The 21,635-nt window shown below is 42.9% G+C and overlaps 1 protein-coding gene across 2 annotated transcripts in view; it reads left to right on the forward strand.

Annotated features, from left to right (window-relative positions):
* SLC12A7 (solute carrier family 12 member 7) overlaps nt 1-21,635 on the forward strand; it is a 684,227-nt gene that overhangs the window by 467,741 nt on the left and 194,851 nt on the right. For both annotated transcript variants that reach the window (XM_077491822.1, XM_077491823.1), the window contains exon 17: nt 3,034-3,202. In XM_077491822.1, coding sequence (XP_077347948.1) covers nt 3,034-3,202 — 169 coding nt within the window. The remainder of the gene's footprint in view (nt 1-3,033; nt 3,203-21,635) is intronic.

Raw genomic sequence — 21,635 nt, forward strand, 5'->3', positions numbered from 1 at the left:
AAAATTAACCCCTCAATTCCCTGCCAATACTCTGCAATACCCTGCAATACTCTGCAATGCCAGCTAATACTCTGCAACACTCTGCAATACCCTGCCATTACTCTGCAATACTCTGCAATACCCTTCAATACTCTGCAATACCCTGCCAATACTCTGCAATACCCTGCCAATACCCTGCAACACTCTGCAATACCCTGCAACACTCTGCAATACCCTGCAACACTCTGCAATGCTCTGCAACACCCGCCAATACCCTGCAACACTCTGCAATGCTCTGCAACACCCGCCAATACCCTGCAATGCTCTGCAACGCAATACTCTGTAACGCCATACTCTGAGATACCCAGCCATAGTCGGTGATACCCTGCAATACCCAGCCATAGACATCCCCCCTGCCTCCCTCCGCCCTCCGGAGCTTCTACCGACTCGCCAATACGATCAAAGCCAGAATCTTTTTTTTTTTTTTTTTTCAGGCTTCCCAGCTTAGAGGTGAGATGTGGGATCTTATTGACCCCATATCTCACTGTAAAGAGGACCTGTCATGCCATATTCCTATTACAAGGGATGTTTACATTCCTTGTAATAGGAATAAAAATGATCAAAAAATTTATTTTTGGGGGAAAAAAATTTCAAACTAAAATAAAGTAAAATGAACAATAAAAATATATTTTTTTTAAAGGGCCCCTTTCCCCATGTGCTCGCATGCAGAAGCAAACGCATACGTAAGTCCCGCCCACATATAAAAACAGTGTTCAAACCACACATGTGAGGTATCGCTGCGAATGTTAGAGCGAGAGCAATAATTCTAGCCCTAGACCTCCTCTGTAACTCAAAACATATAACCAGTAAACAAAATTTAAATCGTCGCCTTTGGGGATTTTTAAGTAGCGACGTTTGGCACCATTCCACGAGCCTGTGCAATTTTGAAGAGTGACATGTTAGGTATCTATTTACTCAGCGTAACTTCATCTTTCACATTATGCAAAAATTGGGCTAACTTTTACTGTGTTTTTTTTTAAGCACCAAACATTTTTTTTTCCAAAAAAAAGCATTCGAAAAATTGCTGTGCAAATACCGTGCGAGATAAAAAGTTGCAACGACCACCATTGTATTCTCCAGGGTGTTTGCTAAAAAAAAATATATAATTTTTTGGGGTTCTATGTAATTTTCTAGCAAATAAATGATGATTTTTACATGTAGGAGAGAAATGTCAGAATTGGCCTGGGTGCTCCAGAACGCCTGATGGCGCTCCCTGCATGTTGGGCCTCTGTATGTGGCCACACTGTGTAAAAGTCTCACACATGTGGTATCGCCATACTCGGGAGTAATAGCAGAATGTGTTTTGGGGTGTAATTTGTGGTATGCATATGCTGTGTGTGAGAAATAAACTGATAATATGACAATTTTGTGAAAAAAAAAAAATGTAAAAAAAATCTCGATATTGCAAAGAATTGTGGGAAAAAAATGACAACTTCAAAAAACTCATCATGCCTCTTACTAAATACTTTGTAATGTCTTCTTTCCAAAAAGGGGTCATTTGGGGGGTATTTGTACTTTTCTGGCATGTTAGGGTCTCAAGAATTGAAATAGGCCGTCAGTACTTCAGGTGTGATCAATTTTCAGATCTTGGCACCATAGCTTGTGGACTCTAACTTTCACAAAGACCAAATAATATCCACCAATTTGTACTTATTTTTACCAAAGATATGTAGTAGTATAAATTTTGGCCAAAATTTATGAAGAAAAAATTACTAATCTGCTAAATTTTATAACAGAAACAAAGAAAAATTCATTTTTTTACAGAATTTTCTGTATTTTTTCTTTTATAGCACAAAAAATAAAAAACCCAGCGGTGATTAAATACCACCAAAAGAAAGCTCCATTTGTGTGAAAAAAAGGACACAAATTTCATATAAGTCCAGTGTTGCATGACTGAGTAATTGTCATTCAAAATGTGAGAGCACCAAAAGCTGAAAATTGGTCTGGTTATTAAGGGTGTTTAAGTGCCCAGTGGTCAAGTGGTTAAAGATTAGGAGTGGGTTCCACTGTACTGATTCTGTCACATATTCTCCTGAAGAAGGATTCTCCAAATGTGCCAAATCCACATGTGAACTGTAATTGAAATCTTTGCATGTTGCGAACTCCTACTGTATGTGGAGAGTCGTTTTTAATGAGATGTGTGTGTGAGTGTATGTATGTGTGTATATATATATATATATATATCAGGGGTTGACAAATTTTCTTGGAATCTAGGAGCCAGCTAAAAAAGTTAGGAGCCAGGTCCATGACGGCGATCTGGACCTGTCCCTGGCCTGACATGGAGACGAGTGAGGGGAAGATAGCCCCTAGCCCCCCACCTGTCTCCAAGTCATTGCCCATAACTCTTAGAGGGACATTTTATTTATTTTTATTTTTTTCAAATGACAAGTTTTTTTTAAATTGCATTTTAGTGTAAATATGTGATGTGCGGTCTCTGACCCAAGATCTCATATATAAAAGAGGACCTGTCATGCTTTTTTTCTATTACAAGGGATTTTTACATTCCTTGTAATAGGAATAAAAGTGACATGCATTTTTTTTTTAAAAGAACAGTGAAAAAAATAAAATAAAAGGGACACTACTAGACTGTCTTCTGCATTAAGGCAAGGATAGGTAAGAAAAACCAGATGTCAGAAGTTCTGCTTCCAATGAGGCAATCCACTCTGGTGGTGTAATATTTGATGGTTAAGGGAGTGATATTGAATCTGAGTTGTCTGTATCGGAGGAGTACAGCACAGGCACGAGAATTATAATGATTAAACAGGGAAGAATATTGAAGATGGGCTCTGTACTACTTGCTTTTTCTCTTGAATACCATTACTTATAGCCTTGGTTGTAATAATTATTATATTTCTCAGTCTGTTATAACACAGTCTGGCTATAACAGACTGAGAATTGATATTGAAATAATTTTCAATGACAATTTTCATGGATTGAATATTCTTAACACATACTACTTTAACAAATTTTAAAACCATAATGTGTTTCTTTCAGACCTCAGATTTTGGTGCTACTCAACCTGGATTCAGAGCAAAATGTAAAACATCCCAGACTGCTTTCACTAACAACTCAGCTTAAGGCTGGAAAAGGACTGACCATTGTGGGCTCTGTGCTGCAAGGCACGTTTCTGGACAAACATGTAGAAGCACAGAAAGGAGAAGAAGTATGTACATTTTGAGTATTTTTTTTTTCCATTCAGTAATAAAACACATAAGGGCCAGTTCACAACAGAGCCATCGTGTTGTATTAGGCGTCAATAGCCCAACACAACCACAACGCAAAAGCAAGGACAATAACTTTGGTTTACAGTGTGATTAAGCCAATTTCCATATGCTTCAACGTAAGTGCATGGTGTAATGGTGTTAAAATCATTAGCTTTATAGTACCAACAGTAGAATGATTGTTAATACTCTTGAATTGATCTTCTGTAAGCCAGTTTCATGATCATTATGCAGCTCCACTGCAGGTAACTGCAATATAAGGGTGGAGCTCATTCCTAGCAGATTTGAGAGTGGATTACTTCCTCTTTTCTCCCCATGTGACCCAGCCCACTTGACTCTGTGATCATGTAACAATTGGCAAATTAAAAGAAAAAAAATTATCGAATTGAAAATAAAATACTATACAAAGAAAATTGAATGAATGCTTGTTTATATACACAATTTTCATTGTTTACTTAAAACACACAATTTACGTTACCTATTCTATGCTTATGGAGGCGTTTGTTGATTGATAGCGATGTTTATGGGGATTGACTTTTCCTGTCATACCCTCTAGCCTCCATGAGCAGGAGAGGTCTATCCCCATGAATTCTGCCTCACCATTAATCAAAAAACTCTGCCATAAGCATTGGAATGATAACGAATTTTGTGTGTTTTAAGTAAGGATGAGCTCCGGCGTGTTTGCACAGCCCACCAGGAAGTCAGCACTGGGCTGCACTAATCACAGGCAGTGAGACATTGTCCCGATGAGCAGCTGCAGAGATCAGGAAATGTCTCACTGCCTGTGATTAGCACAGCGCAGTGCCGACTTCCTGGCGGGCTCTACACATGGGCTGTGTGAACACGCCGGAGCTCATCCTTAGTTTCAAGAAAACAATGTCACTGTATATAAACAAGCATTTCCATTTTGATTATTTTTCTTTGTTATTATTATTTAGTAAAGGTAATGTGATCACCCATGTCATATGGACTGGATCCCAGGACGGGAGAGGAAATAATCCATTGTCAATGACGGCCTCCTTATGACAGGCAGATTATCACATGGGGTGGATTGCTAAGGAGGAAAGAGGTTGTGCCCTGCTTCCCTATACTGAAATTGGAGCATGCACAGTCAGCGGGGCAATGTAGAAGACAGGGTTGCCACTCGAAACACAGAAGTCCTATGAGCTGTCAGGATCACCAGGTATTTACTAACTGCATTTTAATGAAATTTCCAGCAGAAATACAGTAGTTCCATTAAATATTTTTGAAGGTAATGACAAAAATTCGATTTTGGGTTTAATGACACTTTAAATCAGTGTTCACATCTATGTGCTGCATTGCTCTGGCTTTATGCTAAAACGATGCATGCATTATTTTTGCTCAATGGATCGCTGTACAATGCTATACAGCACATACCACTGCAACACAACGCATCTGCATGTGATTGGGCAGTACAAATGTTTTTTCGTTGCAAATAACAATTTAAAAAAAGTGTTTCCCCCTTCCTGCTGCTATCTTTCTGAGGCTATGTGGTGTCTCATAGGCATGCGATTATGCAGCACAAGAAAAATGAATTTAAACTGCACATAAATATATCGCAAACACATTGGAGATGCACATTAATGCATCTCCGTGCAAATGGCATAATGTTTGCGTTTTGGTGTGAACCAGCCCTGAGCATTTGATTTTTTTTTTTTTTGATAAATTATAAGATCGTGCACTAAAAAAACCTGTAAAGTTAATACCGTCTTTAATGAACAATATATTGTATTTTTTTGTACTGCATGACATTTAGATTGCTAAAGCTTTGGGTATCATAAGCAAAGGCAGTTGTTTCCCCCATAAAATATTATTTTCAGTGTTGTTCTCCTCCATTTTCTTTTAGCTACTTCCCGTCTACATGTACCGTATTTATCGGCGTATAACACGCCCCCCAAGTTTAGGAGGGAGTTTTAAAGAAATTTTTTTTTTAGGAGGGAAGTTTAAGGAAAAAACTTACATTTAAATGCCCATCAATGCAGCCTTATCAGGGTCCATCTGCAGCCTTGTCCATCATTGCAGCCTTGCCCAGTGCCTTTGCAGCCTTGCCAATCTCTTTGCAGAATTGCCAGTCTCTTTGCAGTCTTGCCCTGATTTAAATTTGGCACCGATCTCCGCTGACTATGAGCGGAGAGGAGCGAGCAGAGCCGTGATACACAAAGCCTAGTGTACTTTGGCTAGGCTCGACCCTGCTCACAGTCCCGCCCATCTCCACTGATTGCGAGAGGAGCGAGCGCCGCTAACATACAGAAAGCTGAGTGTACTTCGGCTAGACTCGGCTCTGCTCACAGTCAGGGGCAGGGCTGTGAGAGGAGCCGAGTCTAGCCGAAGTACACTCGGCTTTCTATATGTCAGCGGCACTCACTCCTTTCGCAATCAGTGGAGGTAAGTGTGACTGCGAGAGGAGCCGAGTGTACTTCGGCTTTGTGTATCTCGGCTCCGCTCACTCCTTTCCTCGCAATCAGCAGGGGAACGGAGGTGATCGGTATATAACACGCACCCACAATTTCCCCCTGATTTTAAGGGGATAAAAGTGAGTGTTATACGCCAATAAATACGGTATTTGCTGCCAGATCAATTGCACATCATTGCTCTGGCCTAATAGTGGCAACAGTGGACCATGCCTGAGAAAAGTGTGTCAGCACCGAAGTTTGTTGTTTCCACCATGGTAACCTGTAACCATGCAGGAACAGGAATGAGAGGCAGTTGTCACTCCAAAACAGCAAGTTCCTGAGCAAGGCTCCTTATGGTAAAATCACAAAGTTATATTTAAATAAAAGCTACTTAAACAAATTAAATTCCTAAATAAATATTATTTAGTGGGGGAGGTGGGGGGACTCTAAACCGACAGGTTGCACAGAGAGCGGTGAGGAAGAGAACTGCAGCAGTCTGTCCTCCCCTATACTAAAGGTGAAGAAGGTAGCAGTGAATGAGGGACAGACTGAGGTATGTGGCTGAGGGTTTTGTTGTCAAGTCCCCAGGCTGAGTGCCTGAGCAGACTGTTGTGCTGGCAATAAAAAAAGTAAACGCAGCTCCAGGTGAGTGATGGAACCAGGTAGGCTGGGGAATGGACTCCTCCCAGGGGTGCTAGCCTCGGCTCGTCGGCCATGCAATATGGCTAAAAGGAATAGATGACTGCACACTGAGGTAGTGATGAATCTCTTTGCTGTAAAATCCGTAACATGAATAACACCACAGGACAGGCAAACGGGTACAGATAGACGCGTTCCACACAGCGACTCTGTGCTTATTCATTACCCTGAAATATTCCACTGATATCCCTTAAATATGGTTCCCCCCTTATGTAAAATACAGGTGAAAACGACATCAGCAGAACATCTAAAATCACTCTCAACTGTGCACCTTGTGGAACAATGGAATCACATGAAGTCAATCAGAACTTTGGCTACTACATTCTGAGAGCGACAACGACATAAACATACACAGACATCATAGCCAGTCAAGAAAAGAGAACGTGGGAGGAACCAAAAGAAAACAATCTATGTCTAAATAAATATCTCATCTAATGTCCCTGTCTGGCCCTATAAACACTCTATAAGACCCCTTTCACACCAGGGCGTCTTGCAGGCGCTATAGCGTTAGAAATAGCGCCTGCAATCTGCCCTAAAGAAGCTGCACCATTGTGTGTAGTGTGAAAGCCCGAGGGCTTTCACACTACAGCGGTGCGCTGGCAGGACGTCAGAAAAAAGTCCTGCAAGCAGCTTCTTTGGAGCGGTGAACGAGCGGTGTGTTTACCGCTCCTCCACCGCTGCTCCCCATTGAAATCAATGGGGCAGCGCTGTAATACCGCCGGCAAAACCCCGCTATTGACGGCGGTTTTAACCCTTTCTCGGCCGAAATGCGCCGCAAATCGGGCGGTAAAACGCCGCTAAAAATAGCTGTGTTTTACCGCCGACGCAATGGGCGGTGTGGTGTGAAAGGGGTCTAATAATGATGCTGTGCTGGACAGAGCTGCAGGATAGAAGCTGTGAAGCGCCTACAAATGGGAAGGCCTGGAAAAAAGTGTTTTCTCCCCCTTTTTTTTATAGTAGCTGTTTTATGCTTTTTTTTTCCCTGGAAAATTGGAAAAAAAGAAAAGTGTTGAATGTTATTTTACAATGATAAATAATATATCTATAACACAAGTTCTCTCAGCAGAAAACAATACAATTTAAGTAACACTGTACTTTTCAATGCAGTTCTCAAACAGAAATATGCATTTCTGCCACTGGGAGGGGGCGCAAGTTTAGTTTGCTTGTGAGCTCCATCTTGTATCTCCTACAGTTGGGTGTTTTTTGGGATACAGTAGATGAAGGTATCTGTGCTCTCAGGCCTGAAAGGGGCTGTTTTTTTGTTTTGTTTTTTAAATAACAAACCTATTATACTTCCCTGCTCTGTGCAAGGGTTTTTCACAGAGCGACCTCCTTTTCTGGGGTCCCCCAGCAGCGCTCCTGGCTCCTCCTCCTCTTCTTGAGTTCACGCACGGAGAGCTGCATTCCATGGGGGCGCTGGTGCCAGCACACTCCCAAGCCCTGCTGCTGTGTCCATTGTTGCAGACAGCAGGACTCTGTCCTGCCTCCAGGCTCCTGTGTCACTGGATTTGATTGACAGCAGTGGGAGCCAATGGCTATCTAGTGAGGATCCGAGACAGCGGTGCTCATTCTTGTTGCTGGAAAGATCAGGTTTAGGTAAGTAAAAGGGGTGGGCTCTGGGGGGCTGCTGCACTACAGAAGGTTTTTTACCTTAATGCATAGAATGCATTAAGGTGAAAAACCTTGAGGGTTTACAACCCTTTTAATTGACAGGCAAGAGGGTACATTCGTCTGCCAAATCATCTTTTTTAACCTTTAAATGATTCATATTAATATTCTACACCATCACAGCATAATTTTTACCTATAGTCTGGTTAGTAAATTGGTTTTCCTTTTCCTCCTCTCAGTAAAATGGTGAAACCAAAATCTAGAATTCGGAAACATTTGCACAGTGCAATTTTCTGCTGAGAGCAAAGTGGCAATTTGAAAATATTGTGAGAAGAAATATTCTTTTCCAAATGCTAAAAGGATGACCAAACGCATCTTGGCATGACAGAGGGGCCCTAAAGACATAAAAAATGACTTTATGGAATGAAATGACGAGGACCATGTTGAAAGTGCGAGTAGCTTTTCCCTCCAGAGTTCTCATCCCAGAAATACTTTATGCTGCTTCTGGATCTATACCAAGTGTATCTTTACCAGCAAAAGCTTTATATAAGGAGGTGTTACAAACCACTACTAAACAAAAATACACAAAACCTTTATAGAGAAAATAACATCTAAAAAATCAGGAAAAATTTGAACAAGCTCTTCTAAGAGCAATATGCACTCACCGGCCACTTTATTAGGTACACCTGTTCAGTTGCTTGGTCACACAAATTGCTAATCAGGCAATCATATGGCAGCAACTCAATGCATCTAGGCATCTAGATGTGGCGAAGGAAACTTGTTGAAAGTGATTTTAAAGTCTCGTTTATTTTTTGCCTTTTTTTAGTTCAAAATAACCTGGTTTACTTACCTTCCCTGTGTAATGGTTTTGAACAGAGTAGCCCAGATCCTCCTCTTCTCGTGTCCCTCCTCAGTTCTCCTGGCCCTGCTCTCCTGTTGAGTGCACTCACAGCAAGAAACTTGCTCTGGGGGCACCTGAGCGGAGCCACAGCTCCCTGTGTCCATTCAGACATGAAGCAGCAGCCCCGGTCTGCCCCTTTCTTTCCTCATTGACTGACTGACTTTGACAGCAGCTGGAGCCAATGGCGCCAGTCTGCTGTCTTAGCCAATGAGGAGGGGGAGTCCTGGGCAGCCAAGACATTCATGTAACATCTCTAGATCTAGAAGGACCTCAGGTAAGTATTAGGGGGGGAGGGGGGTTGCTGCACACAAAAGGCTTTTTATAAAAATCTTCTGCGTTTTACAATCGAAGTTCAAACTGAGCATCAGAATGGGGAAGAAATGGGATTTAAGTTACTTTGAACGTGGCATGGTTGTTGGTGCCAGACAGGCTGGTCTGAGTATTTCTGATCTACTGGGATTTAGATGCACAACCATCTCTAGGGTTTACAGAGAATGGTCCAAAAAAGAGAAAACATTCAGTGAGCAGCAGACGTGTGGATGAAAATGCCTTGTTGATGTCAGAGGAGAAATGGCATACTGGTTTGAGATGATAGAAAGGCAACAGTAACTCAAATAACCACTCTTTACAACCAAAATATGCAGAATACAATCTCTGCACGTACAACACTTCGAACCGTGAAGCAGATGGGCTACAGCAGCAGAAGACCACACCAGGTGCCACTCCTGTCAGCTAAGAACAGGAAACTGAGGCTACAATTCGCACAGGCTCACCAAAACTGGACAACAGAAGAATGGAAAAATGGTGCCTTGTCTGATGAGTCTCAATTTCAGATGGTAGGGTCAGAATTTAGATTAAACATGAAAGCATGGATCCATCCTACCTTGTATCAATGGTTCAGGCTGGTGGTGTTGATGTAATGAATGGTGTGGGGAATATTTTCTTGGCACACTTTGGGCCCCTTAGTACCAATTGAGCATCGTTTAAACACCACAGCCTACCTGAGTGTTGTTTCTGACCATGTCCATCCTTTTATGACTACGGTGTACCCCTCTTGTGAACGCTAAATTAAGCAGGATAATGCACCACGTCGCATTATTCCTCAAGGTGTTGGAAACATTCCTCAGAGACTTTGGTCCATATTGACCCAATAGCATCACGCAGTTGCTGCAGATTTGTTGGCTGCGCATCCATGATGCAAATCTCCCGTTCCACCACATCCCAAAGGGGCTCTTTTGGATTGAGATCTGGTGTCATTGTCATGTTCCAGGAACCAGTTTGAGAAGATTTGAGTTTTGTGACATGGTGCACGTGGCTTCGCCACAGACGTGTGCATGCGCCATAGGCTAAACTTGGCATGTGAAAATTTGCGTCATGTGCAAATACAGCCGGGCACATTTGCCAGGACTGTGCGTGTATGCGCAGAGTCATCTTATTTAAGCTGAGAATGGCTGACGTGCCTTTTCCAGGGGAGAGCTGTGGGACACAAAGTAGACTCTGAACCATTCACTTTCAGCAGTTCATTTCTCCTTACCCGGGTCACGTGAGTCACCAGGTGTTGGTTAGTAGGGTAAATTGCTTAGCAAAATTGTTGCATAGGGGCTTGGTGAGCCCTATGATTAAGCTCAGGTACTCCCTTTTTATGGCTTGCAATGTCTTCAAAAAAGAGGAGCGGGACCAAGACTACAGGGAAGGAGCTTAGTCAAAACCTTAGTGTTGTATCCCCTGAAAGACCAGAGGCTTCTGGGCAATCTAAGCCGCTGCACCTGTCTGGTATGGTGTCTACTGTCAACACTCCTGCTTCCACCTTTAACACCAGAAATGGTCTGTCCTAAGCTCTAGCTGGGTTAGAGGACATGATTGCTAGCATGATTCCCTCTATCTCGCAGGATGGCAAGAAGAATGACAGATTCCCCTCCCCTGATCCTACTAACTTGGAGCAGGAATGGGTTGATGATGGGGAAGAGCTAAATGCCAAGGATTCTGTGGAGGGTTTGGCAGAGGAGTCTGCTTCTGAGCAATCTGGGCCAGAAGATGTCCAGTTGGTATCAGTCAGATAGGCCTTTGATCCAGACTCACACTGGCAGGGAAGGGGTTAAGGGCTCCCTAGGGAGGTGTCTCTAACTGTCAGGGGAATGGACTGGCTGATTGGTAGTAGAGAGAGATCACTGTTCCTGATTGCTAGGAATAGCTGACCACCTCTCTCTCCTCCCCTGTCAGAACGGGGATAGCCTTGTTTACATTGGCAGATACCCATTCTACCTCTCTTCACCGCAATTGCTCGCCCGCAATACCACATGCACAGACAGACATACAGGTGCATATTAGCTCATTATGCCTTTGGATTACAGTTTTTTTTTTTTTTTTTTTTTTTTTTATCAGGGCATACGAAAGGATCGAGTCAGATGGTCAAGAGGAAGATCCTGCTGAAAGCAGAGCAGATATACCTCAAGCACTGTGTTTTGTGTAGATGCCTTAAAGGACTTGATACAGCAAGTCTCTCATATGGCTCTCCTGTCTGTACACATGTGCAGACTTCTATGGCTTAAGAACTGTTCAGCCGAAACTTCCCGAAAGAATATCAATATCCAGTATAACAAAGTACATAGTACCCATTGGTTGACATGATTCCTAAGTCATAGATTGAAGCCATCTAGACCAGATAACATCAAACTTATTCAGGGAGTTCCTTAAGGAATATGTATGCTTTTCAAATTGAATAATCCTATTGATATCTACAATCCAATCAGACAGTCAGTGGATGTGGAGAGGTCCACTTAAGAGCAATCTGTCTACGGGCAACAAAAAGTGTGCGCCTTATAGTGTTACCATTATGGGAGGTATAGATGGAGGTATTACAGTAACCCAATATACCAGTATCTTTGGAGTTTCGGAAATTGCCACAAAAGATGTATTAATGTACCTGTGTTACTGCATCTAGCACAGGCTGGCTCAGATTTCAGTCCAATTACACAGATAAACTGCAGAGTTCTGTAGACCCTATGGAGAATAAAAATCTGGGTCAGTTTGTGTGATGGAGAAAGACACCCTGAACGGGGACTGGGGGACATTGACCCAAATCTCCTCAGAGATGCGATCAATATCTTTCTCCAGCCAACCCGAGAGTGAATGGGAAAGTTCAATAGGAACCCATCTGACAGTACCCTATAAATAACCGAGGTAAGACCGTTTGTTGACCCTGCCCCTACTATTTTATCCAAGACAGAGATAGAGGGGAAAAATATCTTGGCAGAAGAAAACTGGGCATGTAGAGCATGCCTTAATTGAAGGGAATGGTAAAAACAATTGGATTCTACAGAGAACTCTCCCCCTCAGATCTTCAAAAGATTTAAGTAAACCATTCTGATATAGCTGAGTTAAAGTAGTTCTTAATTTTCCCCATCTCTGTAAGCCTCTAAGAGCTGAAATTTGAGAAAGTCTACCATTTTCCCATATGGGAGTGTATCTAGTGGGATATGAGACACCAAGAATTTTTTTTAACTGTATCCCATACTTTACAAATTAATATACAAGTAGGCATATCAGCAAGCGAGACACCCCCCTCTTGCACCATCATGGACAGAGAGTGGAAACTGACCCTAAATGCAAACGAGAATAATCATCAATCAGGAAAGGATATCTGTTCAGACTCCCATCCAGCAAAGTGCTGTAATTGGGAGGCAAGAAAATATAGCCTTGGATTAGGAACTGCCAGCCCGTCTGCATTTGTGGGATGTTGTCTCCAGTTTAATACGAGGGGTTTTGTTCTGCCATATTGCCTAAATATTGTGTTTATCTTAATAAAGATCCGGATATGTATCCAAATCGGGGCATTATGTAAAAAAAGAGGAGCTCAGGCATCCATATAATTTGTAATAAATTGATACGACCTATTAGCGATAAAGGGAGCTTAGTCCAGGTTTTGCTCTGATTTGGAAATCTAATAAGTAATGGAAATATATTATCTGCAATACATGACTGTGGGGAGTCTGACATAGTTATACCCAAGTATTGTATGGATGATACAACCTTAAAATGAGAAAGTATAGGTGGTAGTGGATCCGGAAGGGGGTCAAAAGGCATCAACATGGATTTCTCCCAGTTTATGCCTAAACGAGAAAACCTTCCAAACTCCTTAACATATTCAATTACTAAGGGCAGGGATGAACAGACATTAGACATGAAAAAGAGAAGATCGTCCGCATGTAGTTGATATCTTTTCCTCCAGCTTTCCTCTAATCAGACCAGTAACATCAGGAGAGGCCCGTATAAGAGATACCAAAGGCTCTATGGCCAAAGAAAAGAGCAAGGGAAACAAGTCTGAAACTAGGAGGTTGAAAGCCATTCATCCCAACCAATGCCCCCGGAGAGGTGTATAACAACCAGACCAGCTTACAAAAAGCAGAACCAGGCCTGAATTTATCATGAATGGCCCACAGATATGGCCATTCAACACAATTCAAGGCTTTGATTGCGTCTAATGCTAAAAAATCGCAGTTTGAATGGCCCGAGGCCCGAAACCTGAATATTTAAATATGCACGTCTGATATTAAGTGCAGTTGATTTTGTTGGACATAAATTCTACCTGATCTGGATGAGTAATACGGTTAATAACCTTATTTAATCTAGTTGCAAATATCTTTGCAAGAATTTTAATGTCTGTAGATAATGGATAAATTGGTCTATAAGATTTAGGGTGTAGAAATTTTTTATCCGTTTTGGGTATAACTACTATTACGGATGGTCCTACAGAGTCTGGGAGCCAACCCATATGAAAAGTCTAATTTAGTGCGCTAAGAAGAGCGGGAAACAATTATTTATTATATTTTTTTTATAGGTCTCAATGAGACCATCGGTCCCTGGGGCCTTGGCATTGGGAAAACTAGCCACCTCATTTTCCACTTCCATTAAAGTAAGTGGAGCATTAAGAATTTCTCTTCTATTGAAATAGCCAGGAGATCAATACTGGCCAGGTAACTAGATAGCTCTGCAGGGGTGAAATCCGTACCCATCTTTAAAGCTCATCAGAGGTTCCTGCAATTTGCAGTAGAGGAACGTCATTTCCAGTATGTGGCACTGCCCTTTGGGCTTGCCACAGCAACCCGGGTGTTTACTAAGGTCCTAGCACTAGTCCTGGGCCTTTTAAGGGCCCAGGGAATCTTAGTGCTCGGATACCTGGACAACCTCCTGCTCAGAGATCACTCACTACAGGCCCTAGAACAGAGCATAGCCTGAACATTGTGTTGTTTAGAAAGCCTGGGCTGGGTCATAAATACCAAAAAGTCAGCCTTGAGACCAGCTCAAAGTCTGAAGTATTTAGGTCTGATCCCAGATACGGTTCAGGCAAGGGTATTTTTGCCACCCGTAAGGGTCTGTGCCCTGAAGGATCAGATGCGTCGGATAAGGGGTATCAGGCAACCCACCAATCAGCTCTGTATAAGTCTTCTGGGAAGGATGGTGTCCTCCTTCCAGGCAGTTCCCTATGCCCAGTTCCATTCCAGACCTATACAACCAGATATCTTGTCGGCTTGCAACAGGAGAGGTCAAGCCCTGGATTACCCCATCTCCTTATCTCCTCAGGTGCGCTTAAGCCTCAGCTAGTGGTTGCAGGAACAGAACCTGCAAAGGGGAAGAGCTGTCCTCCCTGTGTCTTGGAGAGTACTGACCAGAGACGCCAGTCTCTTGTGCTGGGGAGCAACCCTAGAGGGGCTCATAGCTCAGGGAAGAGGGTCAAGGGCAGAGCCTGCCCATTAAAATCCTTGAGTTTCTGGCAGTACATCTGTCCCAACGATCCTTGACGGTGGAGCTTCAGGACTGCCCTATTAGGGTTCAGTCCAACAATGCCACTGCAGTGGTCTATATAAACCACCAGGAGTCATTCAGCTCAGGAAGAGGTGAACCACATATTGGCCTGGGAAGAGGGACATGTGCCTGTTCTATTGGTGGTCCATATCTTGAGGGCAGAGAACTGGAGGGCAGATTATCTCAGCCATCAGCAGATCTGCCTGGGCGAATGGTCCCTACACCCAAAGCCATTTCGGGAAATTTTCCGGTGTTGAGGTTGGCCAGATGATCTATTGGCATCCAGGTTCAACAACAAGCTACATCAGTTTGTGTCCCCAACAAGGGAAGCTCTGGTAATCGGTGCAGATGTTCTAGTAGTTACATGGAGCCAGGACACTCTGGTTTATGCTTTTTCCTGATCCCTGTCCTTCGACATTTGTTGTGTAGGATTTGGTCATTCTGGTGGCACCAGCCTGGCATAGAAGGCCCTGGTTCACAGAGATTGTGAGACTGGCATCGTGGCATCTCTGAACCGGTGGTGTCTACCTTGGTGAATTCTAGGAAAGCGATAACTAGGAAGATATAGCATAAGGTCTGGAAGACTTATATTGCTTGGTGTGAAGCCAGAAAATGGTATCCTCGGAAATACGTGATTGGGAGAATTATTTTATACATTCAGCTTTGAAAATCAGATTAGCTTTGAGTACAATCAGAGGTCATATTTTGGCCTTGTTAATATTCTTCCAAAGGCCTTTAGCATCCTATTCGCTGGTCCGAACCTTTATGTAGGGGGCAACTCGTTTGCTTACCCCCATTAGGTTACTTATGTGTCCTTGAGACTTAAATGTGATGCTGTCTGTGTTACAGAAACAACCATTTGAGCCTATCAAGGAAAGTCCATTAGTCTTGCTGTCACGCAAGCCAGCCTTCCTGATGGCCTCTGCTAGAAGGGTGTTGAAATTGGCGGCCCTTTCATGTAGGGAACCATACCTAATTCTTCACCACGACAAGGTGGTGTTGGGTCTGATTCCATCCTTCTTGCCAAAGGTAGTGTCAGCCTTTAATTTAACCACTTGACCACTGGGCACTTAAACACCCATAATAACCAGACCGATTTAGGTGCTCTCACATTCTGAATGACAATTACTCAGTCATGCAACACTGTACCTATTTGAAAATTTTGTCCTTTTTTTCACACAAATAGAGCTTTCTTTTGGTGTTATTTAATCAACGCTGTTTTTTTTGCACTATAAAAAAAAAAGACCGAAAATTCTGTAAAAAAATAAAGCTTTTTCTTCGTTTCTGTTATAACATTTTGCAAATTAGTAATTCTTCTTCATATATTTTGGCCAAAATTTATACCACTACATATCTTTGGTAAAAATAACCCAAATCGATGTATATTATTTGGTCTTTGTGAAAGTTATAGAGTCCACAAGCTATGGTGGCAATCTCATTTCTTGAGACCCTAACAAGCCAAAGTACAAATACCTACCAAATGACTCCTTTTTGGAAAGTAGACATTCCAAGGTATTTAGTAAGATGCATGGTGAGTTTTTTGAACTTGTAATTTTTTCCCACAATTTTTTGAAATCTCAAGATTTTCTTTTCTATTTTTCACAAATTGTGATATTAGCAGGTTATTTCTCACTCACAGCATATGCATAGCACAAATTATACCCCAAAACACATTCTACTACTCCTAAGTATGGCGATACCACATATGTGAGACTTTTACACAGCGTGGCCACATACAGAGGCCCAACATGCAGGGAGCGCCATCAGGCATTCTTTGAGCATAAATTACACGTATAATTTCTTGACTACCTCTTACACTTTTGAAGGCCCTGGAGCACCAGGACAATGGAAACACCCCAAAAGTGACCCCATTTTGGAAAGAAAACAACCCAATGTATAATCTATGAGGCATATTGAGTCTTGAACATGTAATTTTTTTCTACAAGTTTTTGGAAAATATGTAAAAAAAAAATGAAAACACATTTTATTTTTACACAATGTTGTCCATTTACACAATATTTATAACACATAACATGTACATGGCACAAATTACACCCCAAAATAGATTCTCCTACTCCTCCTGAGTAAGGTGATACCACATTTGTGAGACTTTTCCACAGTGTGGTCACATACAGAGGAACAACATGCAGGGAGCACCGTCAGGTGTTCTAGGGACATAAGTTTCAAATCTAATTTGACTATTACACTTTTGTAAGGCACTGTAGTGGCATGGATGAGCATTAATGGGGATGGATGAGCCATGGATGGGGATGGCCGGGTATGGCTGAGTATGGCTGGACACAGCTGAGTAGGGCTGGGTATGGCTGGGTATGGCTAATTATGGATGGGAGTGGATGGGATGGCTGAGCATGGATGGATGGATGAGTATTGCTATGGATGGATGGGCATAGATGGGTATGGATGGGCATGCAGAGTATGGCTGGGTATGCAGGGTATGGCTGGGTGAGCATGGATGGATGGATGGATCAATGGATCTCCCACTAAGCAGCGTTTTGGGCACTACATATGCAGCCCACAGTGCTGCTGCCACCGATCTCTCCCCTCTACGCTCACACTGGACGGAGAGGGGAAATCACACCGGTTGGTTTACATGTGATCACTCCGTCATTTGACGGCTATGGGCCGATTATTAAGTGGTTAAATCGGGACATTGTTTTGCCTTTTTTTTTCTCTCAACCTCGTTCCTTGAATGTAGTGTGGGCAGTCAGAGTTTTTGTCTAGATCTGCGGAGATCCAAGGACCAGACTCCTTTTTTTGTTTTACCAAAAGGACCCAAGAAGGGACAGGCAACTTCTAAAGCTTCTATCGCCATTTGGTCATTCAGGCTCATTCTTCCAGGGGTGTAGGAACCTCTTGGGCTTTTCGCCATCAGATATCTGTGGCTCAGATTTGTAAGGCTGCTACCTGGCCTTCAGTGCATACGTTCACAAGATTTTATCAGGTAGATGTTGGAGCAGCTTAAGATTTGACTTTTGGCCATAATGTACTACAGGCTGCTGTTCAAAGTCTGATGGCTATTTTTGTTTGGCAGGGTGTCTCCCTCCCCTCAAGACTATTGTTCTGGAACACCCCAGTAAGTAATGAATAATAGCCTAACTCTGTGTCTCGTGATATATGGTAAAGAAAATAGGATTTTTTTCATCATACTTTCCTGTAAAATCCTTTTCTTTGGACACAGAGGTCCCTCCGCTCTTTTGAGGATTCAGTGCTTGCTACAAAACTGAAGTACTTCCTGTATGGAAGGGGTTATATAAGGGTGGACTTCCAGTCTAAGACTTTGTCTATCGGTGTCCATCCACCTGAAGATGGAGTGTAACCCAGTAGGTTATGAATAATGAATATGAATGTCCTGGACAAGGCCTGTCTGTTGGAATTAAAGCTTTTGCCCTCCCTTCTGCCATTTATTGTGATGGATGACCTCACTGACAAATAGAGAGGCTCAAGATACTAGAGGACCGCCTCGCCTTGCATGTAAAATATATATTGGCTGAAAAGTCTCTGCGTGCTGTCTTTCAACAGTGAGTTCTCTTTGTTCAGTTGCGAGGAGACGCTGTATTGCGGCAGGGATTGGCTGGCTGGCCCGTCTATCTCCCCTGCTATGCCTGTGACGGTGGACATTTTGATTGACTACTTCCAGAGACCATTGGCTGAACTCGGAACTACTCGGGTTGCGAGTAGTCCGAATACGGGGACATCTCGTCGGCTTCCTTTCGGAAACTATCGGTGGAACGTGTGGCTACGGAGGATTGGTTCATCCCCGCAGAGGGCATCTCTGTATACGCTGCTGACTCCGCTCGTGAGGGAGTCCACCGGCTCAGGTAAGGACCCGTACTTACTTGAGATACCAGCAAGAGTTATCACCCGGGACTCGGGATTATCATCAAAATTTAAGAAATTGATTGAAAGTACACTTTTCTTTTACTTTTTTATTTAACGCTTTTTCTATTGAATCACGGTTACTATACACATACTTCCTTTTTTGGATATAGAACTATTTTTGGTAACTGATACGGCTCATGGACTTTTCACACGATTCATGTGTGTTCACCTGTTATTATAATTAAGTTAATTGGGAGTGTTCACAACACTTATATTCAGCGCAGCAATATTTTTTATTTTAGGTTATGAATAATAACCTAACTCTGTGTCCCATGATGTATTCAAAGAAAAGATTTTACAGGTAAGTATGATGAAAAAATCCTTTCTTTATCGTACATCACGGGACACAGAACCACTTAATTACTGTATGGGTTATATGGCACCTTCAGGTGATGGACACTGGCACACCTTAGACAGGAAGTTAAATTCCCCATATAACCCCTCCCCATACCGGGAGTACCTCAGTGTTTTCGCCAGTGTCTTTGGTGTTGGTCATAAGTAAAGATGTGCTGTGCTGAGCTCCATTAGAGGAATTCTGCAGAGGAACAGTGGGTGAGGGAAGATGAATCCCCCTCAGGGGATCGTGAAGAGGCTGATGACTCCTCTTCCATGGGATTAAGTGGGGAAGGACCTTCAGCCTCACAAGCTGAAAAGTTGCTGGTGCATTCTCTTACTGAAATGGTCTGCTTCACATTTAAGCTACCCTTAACTGAGTTGGTTAAGGAGCCCACTTCTTGTTTGGGTTTGCCTTTCCTGTCCATTAATTGCTGTAAAAGCTTATGTATTCTGAGTGGGATCACCCAGATGAGCTTTTTTTTTCCTCCTAAAAAGTTTTCAACACTTTATCCTATGGAGGAAAAATTTACTAAGATGTGGAGTATACCAGCAATTGATGCTGCTATATTCTCCGTGAATAAAAGTTGGACTTGTCCGGTTGACGATGCGTAAATGCTTAGGGATCCAACCGATAAAAGTTGTAATTCCTGTTAAAAAAAAAACATTTTCTCCTTGGCAGGTTCAGTGGCTCAACCTGCAGTGGCGGCAATTGGGGTATGTCAATCCTTGAGAGACCATTTGAAGCAGAGTTCTGAGAATTCTCGTTTCCTCAGGTCAAATGTCCTCAAAGATCCAGAGAAAAAGAAATGTCAAGCGCTAGACCGGCTTTTGTCACAAAAGGTTGGGGTTGGGGTTTTATGCAAACCTTTTTACGGTGCCAAAGCCAAATGGAGATGTCAGACCCATTATAAATCTCAAAGATCTAAACCGGTTCCTGAGTATTCGCTCTTTTCGCATTAAATCAATCTGATCAGTAGTCTCCATCCTACAAGGAGGAGTACTTCTGGCATCAATCGACACCAAGGATGCATATCTGCATGTACCTATTTTCCTTGCTCAACAGAAATATCAACGTTTCGAAGTAGACATTTTTTTTTGTAGTCTTGACTTTCGGTCTAGCTACTGCACCTCGGATGTTTACAAAACTTCTGGCCAGATTAAGGACTCAAGGTATAACGATAATAGCATACCTAGACGACCTGCTCTTGATAGACCGATCGGTAGCCCGCTTGGACCAGAGCATGATCACCACAGTCAACTACCTGGAATACCTAGGTTGGGTCCTTAACCCAGAGAAATCTTCTTTAAAGCCAGTAAGAAAATTGGAGTTTTTGGGTCTGGTTTTAGATACAGCTCAGAAGAGGGTGTTTTTAACCCAGACAAGATCAGCACCATAAAGGAGCTGGTTCAGGTGGTCAGGCCGAAGGGTCCTTCTTTTCGCCTTTGTGTGAGGTTGTTGGGGAAGACGGTGGCTTTGTTCGAAGTAGTTCCCTATGCTCAGTTTTATTTGAGAATGCTGCAAAACAGTATCCTGTCTGCCTTGAAAAGAAGGGTCAAGCACTAGCTTTTCCAATGTGTTTGTCCCCAAAAGTACGCCAGAGCCTCAGTTGGTGGACGATATCTGAGAATCTGCAGAAAGGGAAATCCTCCTTACCAGTTACCTGGAAGGTGATAACAACAGATGTCAGCCTTTTGGGTTGGGGATCAGTCCTGGAAGAGGCGTCCATCCAAGGAAAATGGTCCAGAACCGAAAGGACCTTGCCCATCAACATTATAAAGATTTGGGCAGCGGACCTAGCCCTAAAGGCCTGGACATTCAGGTTGCAGAATTCTCCTGTCGGGATTCAATCCGACAATGCCATAGCAGTGGCTTAAATCAATCACCAAGGGGGCACCAGAAGTCAGACAGCCTAGGGAGAGGTAAACCATATCCTAACCTGGGCAGAAAAGCATGTGCCGTGCATTTCAGCAATCTTCATTCCAGGGGTAGAGAACTGTCAGGCAGACTACTTAAGTTGCCAGCAGTTGTTCCTGGGGGAATGGTCCCTTCACCCCGACATCTTCCTGGCAAAATGCCAAAGATGGGGGATCCCAGACGTAGATCTGTTTGCGTCCAGGTTCAACAGAAAAGTTGACAACTTTGTGTCAAGAATAAGGGATCCACTCCCATGCGGATCAGATGCGTTGGTGACCCCGTGGGATGAGCTCTCACTGATTTATGCATTCCCTCCTATTTTGTTGCTACCTCGACCTCTTCGCAGGATCAATCGGGAAATTAAGTTGGTAGTTCTTGTGGCCCCATGTCCCCTACCACCACGTCCAGACCTGCTATCACAGAGACCACTGTTCCATCCTACTTTACAAACGCTAAATTTAACTGTTTGGTTAGTGAAACCCACATTCTGAAGAATCGTGGGCTTTCAGGCTCTGTGATATCTACCTTGATTAATGCAAGGAAGCCAGCTTCCAGAGTCCTTTATTATGGAGTGTGGAGGGCATATGTTTCCTAGTGTAAATCCAGGGGTTGGCATCCCAGAAAGTATGTCATAGATAGATAGAATTATTCTTTTTTTCAAATGGGGTTAGAGATGAAGCTGGTCTTGAGTACTATCAGGTGCCAGGTCTCAGCCTTATTAGTATTGTTTCAACATTGGCTTGCTTCACATTCTTCGTCCAAAGCTTTATACAGGGGGTAACACGCTTAATTCACTGGTT

This window comes from Lithobates pipiens, unplaced genomic scaffold, assembly GCF_037356315.1.
Source record: "Lithobates pipiens isolate NorthernLeopardFrog02 unplaced genomic scaffold, aLitPip1_a1.2 Scaffold_19, whole genome shotgun sequence".
Lineage (NCBI taxonomy): Eukaryota > Metazoa > Chordata > Amphibia > Anura > Ranidae > Lithobates > Lithobates pipiens.